This window comes from Scyliorhinus canicula, chromosome 6 (assembly GCF_902713615.1).
Source record: "Scyliorhinus canicula chromosome 6, sScyCan1.1, whole genome shotgun sequence".
NCBI classification, from domain to species: Eukaryota; Metazoa; Chordata; class Chondrichthyes; order Carcharhiniformes; family Scyliorhinidae; genus Scyliorhinus; species Scyliorhinus canicula.
Window position 1 is genome coordinate 189,890,278 of NC_052151.1, and position 13,330 is coordinate 189,903,607.

General features: G+C 42.6%; 1 protein-coding gene across 9 annotated transcripts in view; it reads right to left on the minus strand.

Moving 5' to 3' along the window:
- fam135a (family with sequence similarity 135 member A) overlaps positions 1–13,330 on the minus strand; it is a 228,239-nt gene that overhangs the window by 113,597 nt on the left and 101,312 nt on the right. For all 9 annotated transcript variants that reach the window (XR_005461064.1, XR_005461066.1, XR_005461065.1 and 6 more), the window contains one exon: positions 4,171–4,241. Coding sequence is in view for 6 of the 9 variants with exons in the window: in XM_038800680.1 (XP_038656608.1) it covers positions 4,171–4,241 (71 nt within the window). In the remaining 3 variants the exon portion in view is untranslated. The remainder of the gene's footprint in view (positions 1–4,170; positions 4,242–13,330) is intronic.

Below are 13,330 nucleotides of genomic sequence, written 5' to 3' on the forward strand. Positions count from 1 at the left end.
CTAATGACTGCCGAAAGGCCAAATGCTTGATGTTGCCTTTTTATTCATTCAGCTGGTGGGTTTGGAAACAGTTGCGAAATGGAATAGACAACTGATTAGATTATCTCAATGTTGGAAACCAATCAACTGATCACATTTGTTGTTGATGAGGACAGAGGACAGAAGGATTTAATAATATGGCTTGCTGTAGAGATGCTGAGATACTTATCCCAAACTGGTATACATAAGTTACTGATGTGCAGTTCTATACCTCACTATATCCCCTTCTTTCTCAAACAATGCCCCAAACCAGTCCTCATTTACCACCATTTTGGGTGATCCTTAAGGAAGAAATGTTTCAGGTACAGGCAGGCACATTCCAACACGATGGAAAAGCCAGGGAACCAAAGTCAGGGGTTCCTTGTATAAATGAGGGAGATGGAAAATATGATGAAACATAAGAATAAGGTGTGTGATGCATGCAGGTGAATTATTCACGTGAGAATCAGGTCAAATACAATTAGGTTGAGAGGAGAGATAAAGAGAAACCTCAGACTGGCAAAGAGAGAATATGAGGACAGAAAGGCAGTTAAGTTAAAAAGGAACTCAAAAATCTTCTACTGACATTTAAACAGTAAGCAGATGATCCTAATGTATGGCAATTCACGTGGACATCTAAACAATCTCTTTGATGTAAAGCTAGAGACCAGAAGTCAATAAGCAAAGAATAGAAAGGCTGCACAAAGAGAAAAGTAACAGAAAAGCTGGGACAGAATAACGGCAACAAGGAGGTTGTCAGGAAGAAATAGCCACACACTGCTGGAAGGACAAACAGAAAGATAAATTCAAGTCCATGTCAAGATGTGCTAGAGTGTGGATTCTTTATTTTGTACATAAGCTTTTAAAAGTGAGCCTTTTTTTGTACATATAGAACAAAGAAACCTACAGCACAGGAACAGGTTCTTCAACCCTCCAAGCCTGCGTCGACCATGCTGCCTTTCTGAACTAGAACCCCCTACCCTTCTGGGGACCATATCCCTCTATTCCCATCCTTTCATGTATTTGTCTATACGCACCTTAAATGTCACTCTCCTATCTGCTTCCACTACCTCCCCAGCAGCAAGTTCCAGGCTCCCACTACCCGCTGTGTAAAAGATTTGCCTCGTGCATCCCCTTTAAACCTTGCCCCTCGCACCTTAAACCTATGCCCCCTAGTAATTGACTCTTCCACCCTGAGAAAAGCTTCCGACTACCCACTCTGCCCCTCATAATCTTGTAGACTTCTGTCAAGAGGATCAGTTAGCTCAGTTGGCTGGACAGTTGGTTCAATTTCTGTACCAGCTGAGGTTACCAGCTGAAGACCTTCTAAAACTTGCCCCTCGCCTGAGGTGTGATGACCTTCAGGTTAAAGCACCACTAGTCAGCTCTCAAAGGAGACAGCAGAGTCTGGTTCTTTGGGACTGTGACGACAGTTGCATTTAGAAGTGTTGGCATAGATTATGGTGAACATTTACTTATCATTTTTCTATTCTACTTCACTAGGAACAGTTGAAACTGAGCATCTTGTCTTTTGAAGTGTGCTTGAAACTACAACCTGCTAATTCAAAGGTACTAACGACTGAGCAACAATTGAGGAAATATGAAGATAAAACCATCTGAGAGTGTAAGAATGCTGGAATGAATACAGGCGGATGTGAGTATGGAGAGCTGGTGGTTCAGTTGGGATGAAAGGATTCATTGTTGTCAGCTGGATAAAAGCAAATTACTGCGGATGCTGGAATCTGACACGAAAGGGAAAATGCTGAAAAATCTAAGCAAGTCCAGCAGCATCTGTCGGGAGCATTGTTGTCAGCTATTATGTTGTGCAATTTAACTGTTATTTTCACAGTCTGTCAAGAGCTTAGCCATTTCTGGCTGGCCGTCTGGACTGGTTCAGATGCTCCAAGATAGTCTGTCTTCAGTTAGCAATGACATGTTGGCTGTTACCCACCTCCTCCAGAACAAATGACCAAGCGTACGTGTTGAGCTCGTGAATTTTATGGGTTATGTCACACTCAATTGTTATGACAATGTGAGGATGTGTGAAATTACTCTCTTATTTTCCCCACTCCAGGTCTGACTGTAACATGGTTTTGGAGCTGATGTGCCTTGCCAATCCCACTAATTGAGTGTTCAGTTTGTAAAGATTAGGTCAGTTTGTAAAATCAGACAAGATTAGGTCAGTTTGTAAAGTCAGACAGGTTTTCTTAAGTTGAATGAAGATTTGGAACGGTTTACCCAGCATTTTCTGTGTTTATTTCAGATTTCCTGCATCCAGTATTTTGCTTTTATTTTGGTTGCAAGGTTAGTTTGATTGTGTGGTTAATTTGATTGCATTACTTTGTGGTTAGTTAGGTTGGGTCGCAGGTTATGCGGTTTGCTTGTTAACTCAGCTGTCTGATTACTTCATTGTAGTTACTGTAGATGGTTTGGTTGTTAGCTGCTTTAAGAGTTTAGTTAGTTGGCTGGATATTATGGTTCATTGGCCAATTCGGTTTACTTCATTGCTCAATTTGGATGCTCGTCAGTAGTTTGCTTGGTTAGATCGGTTGATTGCCAATTAATTTGCCTCATTGCTTGGTTGATTATCTTTTGACAACAAACGCTTCCCATTTCTTGTTGGTAGAGCTTCCCATTTTTGATTACGATGAATTCCTCACCCAGAAGATTGCAAAGAACAAAGAACAAAGAAAATTACACCACAGGAACAGGCCCTTCGGCCCTCCCAGCCTGTGCCGATCCAGATCCTTTATCTAAACCTGTCTCCTATTTTCCAAGGTCTACTTCCCTCTGTTGCCGCCCGTTCATATACCTGTCTAGATGCCTCTTAAATGATGCTATCGTGCCCGCCTCTACTACCTCCGCTGGTAAAGCGTTCCAGGCACCCACCACCCTCTGCGTAAAAAACGCACATCTCCCTTAAACAAATCCCATTCACTCTCACCTTGAAATCGTGACCCATTGTAACTGACACCCCCACTCTTGGAAAAAGCTTGTTGCTATCCACCCTGTCCATACATCTCATAATTTTGTATACCTCAATCAGGTCCCCCCTCAACCTCCGTCTTTCCAACGAAAACAATCCTAATCTACTCAACCTTTCTTCATAGCTAGCACTCTCCATACCAGGCAACATCCTGGTGAACCTCCGCAAAGAGGAAAGAAGAATGACTATACTTATCATGTATTTAAAACTGTGAACAGAAAAGCAGAGGAGTACTACGAGCCACTGGCTGAAAAGAAGAATGTGGCAGTGTGATGTAGTAATGATTACCTGGGGATGGGCAGTCACCTTGGTGTCCTGAAAGCCATCATGTAAGTAGATCCACTGGTGTCGTCTTACATTTGCACACACAGTTCTGCACAGGCACAGGACCGCAAACACAGGAATGTAGGGGAATATGGCGAGTCTGTGCTGTAGTGAGTAAGCCACTGTTGGCTTGGTACATAAGGTAATCAGATTGCTTGGGGAGCAAACCTACACCACAGAACATGGAGTGGACATTGGCAGAATGTCAGGAAGGCAGACAGCATTATCAGAGACCCCTCCCACTAAGGCTTAACCTTCTTCTAGACCCTTCTATCAGGCAGAAGATACAGAAGTCTGAAGACCCGCACATCCAGACATAGGAATAGCTTCTTCCCTACAGCCACTCGATTCCTCAATGACTCTCCCTCGGACTGATCTGTTCCCTGAGAACACACTATTCACAATGTCCTATGCTGCTCTTGCTCATGTATTTGCTTTGTTTGGCCCCTTGTTCTGTACTGTAACCAATCACTGTCGATGTACCATTTGTCAATGTACTCTGTCACTTATTCTGTTTTTGTCAACCATGTACGTACTGTGCACATTCCCTTGGCTGCAGAAAAATACTTTTCACTGTACTTCGGTACCTGTGACAACAAATCAAATCAAATCAATCAAATCAGAAGACCTGTATTCTCAACACCATAGTTAAAGGAGAAAGCACACCATCACCTTGCTGAGAAACTTGGGATTGCCATTGTCACCCAGATTCCAAAAATAAAGTGAAAAGCTACTTATAATCTCCATAAAGTTTGGTTGCAAACTAAAATCTCCACATGACTTAGTACCATTATTTAAAAATAATAAAACAAAATAATGTTAATCTTTTGCTGAATACTCACATAAAATCTTTGTCAGTGAAATTGAGGTCTAAAGACAACTGGAAATCCATCTCATTCAGGGATTCTTCAATCTGGACAGATAAATAAAGTTACTATTATTTTTACTTGCTCAACCAATTTATAATTTTTTACTTCAAACCAGTTCCAACATGACAAATAGTAAGATTGTTAATTTTTGTAACTCAAAGTTTTAATAGACAGAAATTGAATCTTTTTATTAATTTTATTTCTTGTAAAAATATATAATTACTGAAAAATTAAACATATTACAAACAGAATAAAAGAAGTGGTAAACAAAGCATCAATGAAAGATTTTTCCAAACTGATGTGTTCATACTTATCTAGGGCTATGAAATTCTGAGTATATATTGAAGTTAATGAAGTCAGATTAAATACCACCTGTAACTCATCATTGGGAACCATAGATATCATGGGTTTTACTGAAACGTAGTTCACGGGCGGTAACACTTTCACTTACTGAATTCTTCCCACAAGGCTATATTTGTCACTATCTGCCTCAATCCACTCGAGTGTTAAGATCAAATCACCATGTTGGCCTGTGCTCATCTTTACCAGTACTTCTTTCCCCCTTTAAACACCACATCTTGTTTTAACTCTCACTTCTCCCTCTAAATTCTTTTTCCCTGCCTAATACCCACGCTAAGTTTCTTGCTGTGATAACATTCCTCCTTTTGTCTACAACCTCAGCACTATGTGACTTCATTTCTGGCAATTTCAATCTCCATCTGAACTAATCCTGCCATTCCAATTTCACTGCCATTCCTTACTTAAGTTTTTTTCTCCATTTAAATTCTGCCCCATATTCTGCAGTCCAGCTCGATTTTACTGCATTACTAATCCCATTAACTAAGCCAGACAACACCATCGCCAACTATATCTTGTTATCCCTTTCAACCAGACTTCTTTCTTCATTTGACCTTGGAATATATTGTTGAGCTGTTCAAAATTGTATTTTCAAGCACTCAGCCAAGAAGCCTTTGGTCCGTCCTTTACCACGATACTTCAGCAGCTATCTATTTACCTCCAGAAAATCCCACGCTCTCTTCCACTCTATTGTTCCGCATGCTTCCACCTTCACTCTCAAATCCAGCACTTTGACATATCTGGCACATAAAAGGTTTAGCCTTTTATCCAGCAAAATTGGGACTTGATCTTATGTCAAACCCCAGCAAAGACAGACCCCAGATTATTTTATCTGGTACCAATGATCTCCTTAAATACCTTGCCCCTGCTAACTCCGTCCTCACTTTCCACATGTAATAATAATAATAATCTTTATTATTGTCACAAGTAGGCTTACATTAATACTGCAATGAGGCTACTGTGAAAATCCCCAAGTGAAATAAGGTCAAGGACATTTTTGTCACTAAATTTGGCACTGTCCATTGAAATGCTTCTGCTCACTCCCCTACCTACCAAAAATATCCCCCAAGATAGTCCTCTGCATTTGTCTTTGTCTCTCTCGTGTCGCATCCTCTCCCAGTGCTTCTTTTCTATAAATTCATCTCCTGCATTCTCTTGTCCCCATTTCTACTAAACCGTTGACCACTAACCTCCCTACTGATGCTTTTGCTAGCTGACGTAGCTTTCTTTCCTCAGTTATTAGTTTCCAACTTTAAGAACCCCCATCATTACCCACTTCTAAACAGTCAACCTTTGTCCGTGCAAACTATTACCCATCAACTTCACTTTCTTTTCCAAATCCACATCGTTCATTCACACAACTCCATGAATCAATCCCTCCAAAGCTTGCCGCATCATTGACATGGTTCTCACCAGAATTATAAATGGCATCTTTGTAATGTGCTGTAGTGCTGTTCTTCTCGTCTTCACTCCAGCCTATGCCACAGTTAATGCAGCCAATGACTCTCATGTTGTCCAGAGATGGATTTTTAACTGATGTCAGCATTGTTCACTAGGCTAGCATTTTTATTGCGCATCCCTAATTGCCCTCGAGAAAAGTGGTGGTGAGCTACCTTATTGAACCACTGCAACCTGTGGTGTAGGTACTCCCACAGTGCCGTTAGGAAGAGAATTCCTTGGAGCAGCTAGAGCTACACACGGGGAAGGGGGGGGCCAACGTCCTTACTTTCGCTTCCCTAATCGCACGCCGGAGAAACCTGCTCGGCTGGCGATCGGCAGCACCACCCAAAGCTGCAGACTGGCTTGCTGACCTCTCGGTATTTCTCCACCTGGGGAAGATTAAGTACGCCATTCAAGGGTCAGAGGAAGGCTTCCTGGATACTTGGGGGCAGTTCGTCAACCTGTGCCAAAACCTGCTCGGGCCAGCATTGAAGAGTAAGCCAGGGAAAAAGAAAAAAAAAGAACCAAAGGACTGCACAACCCGGGATGAGGAAGGGGAGGGTGAAGGGGAGGGGATATCATAGACTGATCCAGAGGGAAGCAAAATGTATGTACAGTTAGTCAAATGAAGGAGAAAACAAACCTCTCTGTAAAATAAAGCAAATTAGCGCGTGCAAGAAAAATTTAATGTACATAAGTAACAACGGTTTATAAATATGAGAAAAGCCAATAAAAAAGACTTTCAAAACAAAAAACAAAGGAAGAGAATTCCAAGATTTTGACAAAGGAACAGTGAAGGAATGGCGATACAGTTCCAAGTCAGGATGTGTGGGGTTTGGGAAGGAATTTACAGGTGATGGTGTTCCGAGGTATCTGCTGCCCCCGTCTCTCCTTCTGGGTGGTATATGTTGTGGCTTTGGCAGGTGCTGCTGAAGGAGTCTTGCTGAGTTGCTGCAGTGCATCTTATAGATAGTACACACTTGTGGCTTTGGAAGGTGCTGCTGAAGAAGTCTTGCTGAGTTGCTGCAGTGCATCTTATAGATAGCACACACTGCTGCCACTGTGTGGGTCAGGGGTGGAAGGTGTGAATGTTCAAGATGGTGGATGGAGTATCAATCGAGCAGGCTGCTTTGTCCTGGGTAATATTGAGCTTCTTGATGGAGCTGCACCCATCAGGATTGTGGAGAGTATTCCATCACTCTCCTGACTTGATTCCTTCGAGATTGTGGACAGACTTAGAGGAATCAGGAGGTGAGTAACTCAGTGCAGAATTCTTAGCCTGTAACCTGTTCTTGTCGACACAGTATTTAAATGGCTGGTCCAGTTCAGTTTCTGGTCAATGTTAAAAGGATGTTGATCGAGGGTGGTGGGGGGTGGGATTCAGCGATGGTAATACTATTGAATGTCGAAGCAAGATTGTTGGATTCTCTCTTGTTTGAGATGGTCATTGCCTGGCACTTCAGTGGATCAATGTTACTTTCCATTTATCAGTTCAAGCCTGAATGTTGTGCAGGTCTTGTTGCATATGAGCACAGACTGCTTCAGTATCGAGGAGTCATGAACAGTGCTGAACACTGTGAAATCATCAGTGAACATCCACACTTCTGACTTAATGGTAGAAGGAAGGTAACTGATAAAGCAGATAAAGTTGGTTGTGCCTCGGACCTCAGGAACTCCTGCAGTGATGCACAGCGACCCTCAACAGCCTCAAGTATCTTCCTTTGTGCTAGGTATGACTCCATCTACTGGAGAACTTTCCGCCTGATTGCCATTGACTCCAATTTTGTTAAGACTCTGTGATGCCATATTCAAGTGAAATTCTGCCTTGATATCAAGGGCAGTCACTCTCGCCTCACCTCTGGCATTCAGCTCTTATGTTTTTGTTTGATCTAAGGCTGCAATGAGGTCAGGAGCTGAGTGGCCCTCCAAGAACCCAAATTAAGCATCAGTGAACAGGTTATTTGAGTAAGTGCCACTTGACAATATTGTTAATAACCCCTTCCATCATTTATAGATGATCGAAAGGAGACTGATGGGTTAACATTCGGCCCGTTTGGATCTGCCAGAGCATCTGGAACAACCATTCTCTATCTGGTATAGATATGTTGCCTCTGGAACCCATAGTATTAATCGTTTCCCCTACCTCTACCTCATGCCCATACTAATCCTTGGCGATATCATCCACAGATATTGGGTCAAGTACTACATGTACAATGTCTGCATTTAGCGCCATCTCTCCGCCATCATTCATGTTAACTCTAGCGGTCTCTATTCTGTTTGACTATACGTCTGACATCCATTTATAGAATCTTATAGCACAGCAAAAAAAATATTAGGGCTATCTTCTTTAAAATAAGTACTCAATTTAGTCCCAATTTCCAGCTTTGTTCACAACCCTGCAAACTTGTCTTATTCAAGGAAATGTCGAATTTCCGTTGGAAGTTCCTATAAACCTAACTAAATTGGGAGCAGGGGCTCATGTGACAGGAGATTTGGAAAGCTATAGAGAAAGGACATGGCAATAGTGCAGAGTAGCAATGCAGGTAGTATGACAGGAAAGGACAGCATACAAACAGAAGATTGCAGCAGCAAATAAGGCAAAAGTGGAGAAAAATGGTAAAAAGAATTAAAGGGTCTTTAACAATGCATGCATTTGTATCAAGACGGATAAGTTGATAGCACAAATAGAAATAAAGGAGTCTGATATAATAGTCATTAGAGAGCCATGATTGCAAGATAACCAAGTTTGGGAACTGAAAATTCAAGGGCCTTTGACACTTCACAACGTTAGGAAGGTATAGGCGCTGGGCATTCTGTTAATGAAGGATGAAATAATGAGAAATGATCTTGGTTCAGAGGATCAAAACGTACAGTTTGGATGCAGATAAGAAATAGCAACGTAAATAATTCACTGTTGGAAGTGGTTTATTGGTCCATTCACAGAAGCTATATTATGGGATGTAAATCAAGAAACAACAGAGGCTTCTGAACAGGTACTGCAATAATCATGGGAGATTTTATTTTTCACACAGATTGGACTAATAAATTGACAAAGGTAGCCTGAGGAATGAGTTCAAAGAGAGCATTTTGGACAGTTTCTAAGAACAGTATGTTCTGGAACCAACTAGGGAACAGGTTATTTTAGACCTAATATGTGTAATCAGACAGGATCAATTGTTGACCTTGCAGTAAAGGATCCTCTGGGTAAGAGTGACCATAGCATATGACCTTTTACATTCAAATTGAGTGAGAGAAATAGGAATCTGAAACTAGCGTCTTAAAATTAAACAACAGTGAAGAAAAGGGCATGAAAACAGAGTTGGCTGAAGTGAAATGGGACCAACAGGAAAAAGAGCAAGACAATGGAGAAGTAGTGGCAAACATTGAGGAGATAAGAATATAAGAACATAAGAACTAGGAGCAGGGGTAGGCCATCTGGCCCCTCGAGCCTGCTCTGCCATTCAATGAGATCATGGCTGATCTTTTATGGACTCAGATCCACTTTCCGGCCCGAACACCATAACCCTTAATCCCTTTATTCTTCAAAAAACTATCTATCTCCATCTTAAAAACATTTAATGAAGGAGCCTCAACTGCTTCACTGGGCAAGGAATTCCATAGATTCACAACCCTTTGGGTGAAGAAGTTCCTCCTAAACTCAGTCCTAAATCTACTTCCCCTTATTTTGAGGCTATGCCCCCTAGTTCTGCTTTCACCCGCCAGTGGAAACAACCTGCCCGCATCTATCCTATCGATTCCCTTCATAATTTGATATGTTTCTATAAGATCCCGCCCCATCCTTCTAAATTCCAACGAGTACAGTCCCAGTCTACTAAACCTCTCCTCGTAATCCAACCCCTTCAGCTCTGCACACCCTCCAGCACCAGTACATCCTTTCTCAGGGAAGGAGACCAAAACTGAACACAATACTCCAGGTGTGGTCTCACTAACACTTTATACAATTCATAACTTTCAACAACAGTATATTCCATTGAGAAATTAAATGAAAATGAAATGAAAATCGCTTATCGTCACAAGTAGGCTTCAACTGATGTTACTGTGAAAAGCCCCTAGTCACCACATTCCAGCATCTGTTTGGGGAGGCTGGTACGAGAATGGAACTGTGCTGCTGGCCTGCCTTTGTCTGCTTTAAAAGCCGGCTCTTTAGCCCTGTGCTAAAGCAGCCCCAGTTGCCCCAAGGTTGGAGAAAGGCTCTACAATAATTAGCATGGTAGCGCAAGTGGATAGCACTGTGGCTTCACAGCACAAGGGTCCCAGGTTCGATTTCCCACTGGGTCAGTGTCTGTGCGGATTCTGCACATTCTCCCTGTGTCTGCGTGGGTTTCCTCCGGGTGATCCGGTTTCCTCCCACAGTCCAAAGATGTGCAGATTAGGTGGATTGGCCATGATAAATTGCCCTTGGTGACCAAAAAGGTGAGGAGGAGTTATTGGGCTACGGGGATAGAGTGGAAGTGAGGGCTCAAGTGGCTCGGTGCAGACCCGATGGGCTGAATGGCCTCCTTCTGAACTGTATGTTCTACGTAAGTTCGCTTATTCAGGATTCAGACTAATCATAGAAAGTTTGCCCAGTAATCATTATTATCCATTAAACATGTACTTTTAGGACATAGCAATAATAAGCATTCAAACTCTTGCTAAAAGCAGTGGCCACAATGCAAGATGGGATTTAAGATAGCTAACTTGTCCATGTTTTTGAGACAAAGAGGATTAGACAGAAATAGTATGGTCAGCAGTAACAGTCAGCTCAGTAAACAGTTCTCATCAGTGTCCCCAATATCTTGTCTCAGACAATCCATGTAATGGAGAACCAACTTTAGTATCCTGCCCCTAAATGAACAATGAGGTGGGCAGGAACTGACTGTGATAAATAACATGTAAGTGGCAGAAAAACAACTTCAAAATGGATACAGTGTCCTGGTAAACAACAGGTGGCAGAATGGGGTTAAATCATGAGCTGATCACAGTCATCCGGCTGCTTAGAGTAAATTTCACTGGTCAATACAAAATTGACAGCTCCAAGGATTGGCTCGTCCAACTGGAGTGGGCTATTGATTTTTGGATAACTGTATAATTGGGGTGTCTATACTTGTGTCAAGCAGAGTAATTTTGGCATTTATTCAGATCACTCTCCCAAGTATGTGGACCAAAATAAAGCTGCCGTAACCGGAGTGGATGTGTCTACAAGTCTGTGTGTTCAGCTGAGCTGTAACTAAGAGGGAGGAACCCCATGTAAAAGCTAGCTCAATACCCAGTCCTTGGAAATGCTCCTACAGGTACGAATGGAAGTTATGAGGAGAATATAAAGGTTTACGAAGAAATAAAGATCGGCTGAGTGGGCAAAAAATTGGCAGATGGAGTATAACGTGAGAAAATGTGAGGTTATGCAGTTTAGCAGAAAAAACATAAAAGCAGAATGTGATTTAAATGAAAAGAAACTCCTGTACTGATGGGCCTGGATGTCCTGTACGTGAATCATTAGAAGCTAGCATGCATGTACACCAAGTCATTAGGAAGGCAAATGGAATGTTGGCCTTTATTGCAAGGGGTGGAATACAAAAGGGAAGTCTTGCTACAACTGTACAGCGCATTGGTGAGACCGCATATGGAGTAGTGTGTGCAGTTTTGGTCTCTTTACTTAACTAAGTAGTTCAGAGAAGGTTCACCAGGCTGATTGCTGAAAAAAAGAGATTGTTTTATGAAGAAAGTTCAAAAGATTGGGCCCAAACTCATTGGAGTTTAGGAAAATGATAGATCTCTTAAACATATACTATTCTCACAGAACTGTAACGTCACAGAAAGAGGCCATTCAGCCCATTGAGCCTGCACTGGCTCTTTGAATGAACATTGTGACTTAGTGCCATTCCTTTGCCTCTCCTTTTCCATGTAATCCTGCACATTGCTTTTGCCCTCTTGAATGCCTCCACTATACCTGTAGATAGTGCATTCCAGACCCGAACCACTCATTGTGAACAATTCCCCCGCCCCCTGATCACATTTGCTTCTTTTGCAAATCACTTTCAATCTGTGACCTTTCGTTATTGATCCTTCTATGAGAATGAAGTTTCTCTCCATCCACCCTTCTCATCATTTGGAACATCTCGATCAAATCTCCTCTTGGCCTTCTTCTCTCCAAGGAGTACAGTTCCAACCATCCAAGTTCTGTATCATCTTCAAACTTTGAAAATGTCCCCCTGCACACAAAGATCTAGATCTAGATCAGAAATATATATCAGGAAAAGCAAAAGTCCCAATATCGATGCTGGGCACACCGCTGCACGTCCTCCAACTGAAAAATATCCATTGATTATTATTCAGCCAATTTTGTATCCATGTTTCTACTGTCCCTTTTATTCCATGACCTATAGCCTGTCCCTTTTATTCCACGACCTATAGCTTTTTCACAAGTCAGTAGTGTGGCGCTGTATCAAATGTCTTTTAAAAGCCCATGCTCATCACGGCAACAGCATTACCCTCATTGATCCTTACGGTTATCTCCTGAATAAAAAATTAGTTGAACACGATTTCCACTTTAGAAGTCCATGCTGGCACTTCCGGTGGCGTGATGTGCTGAGGGGAAGCACATCAGGTGGCTCTCCTCCGAACCCAGACAATAAAAAGCACTTTTGGTTGAATTTTGCCTAAATTTTCAGGGGAATAATCCCTTAACAATTTATGGAGGGTAGCCGAGGAAGCTCGAGGGGCCGAGGAGAAGGCAGAAGCAGCGGACCGTGCCATGAACACCAGGCAGACGAGGTAGCAGACACAGGAGACGAAGGGGCTCCGACAACCCAGGAGAGAGGGCAATAACTCGAGCATCAGCCTCCACCTGGAGACGGATGGAAGAGTTTCTTGATGAAGGAGCCGACCAACATGAAGGAGACGACCAAGATAAAAATCCAGGTGTCAGTAGTGGAGGCAATGGCCAGCATGTAGAAGGGAATCGATGGGCTGGGGAAAAAAGTGGCAACCCAGGAGAGGACGATCCTCAACCTGGAAAAGGTTTTGACAGACCAGAGCGACCAGAGCGACAGAATCGTCGCCCTGGAGGCGGAGGTAAAAAGGTTATTGGTGGCCCAGTAGAACATAAGAGGAAAAGTCGAGGACCAGAAGAACAGGTCCCGAAGACAAAACATCAGGATCATGACCTGCCCAAAGGCATTGAGGGCAAAGACCCGATGGACTACGTCGCCCAATTGCTGGGCAACTTAGTAGTGAGCGACAACTTCCCCCAACCCCCAGAGATCGACAGAACGCACAGGTCTCTGAGACTGAAACCCAAGGCCGGGGAGCAGCCGAGTACAATTATCACAAAGCT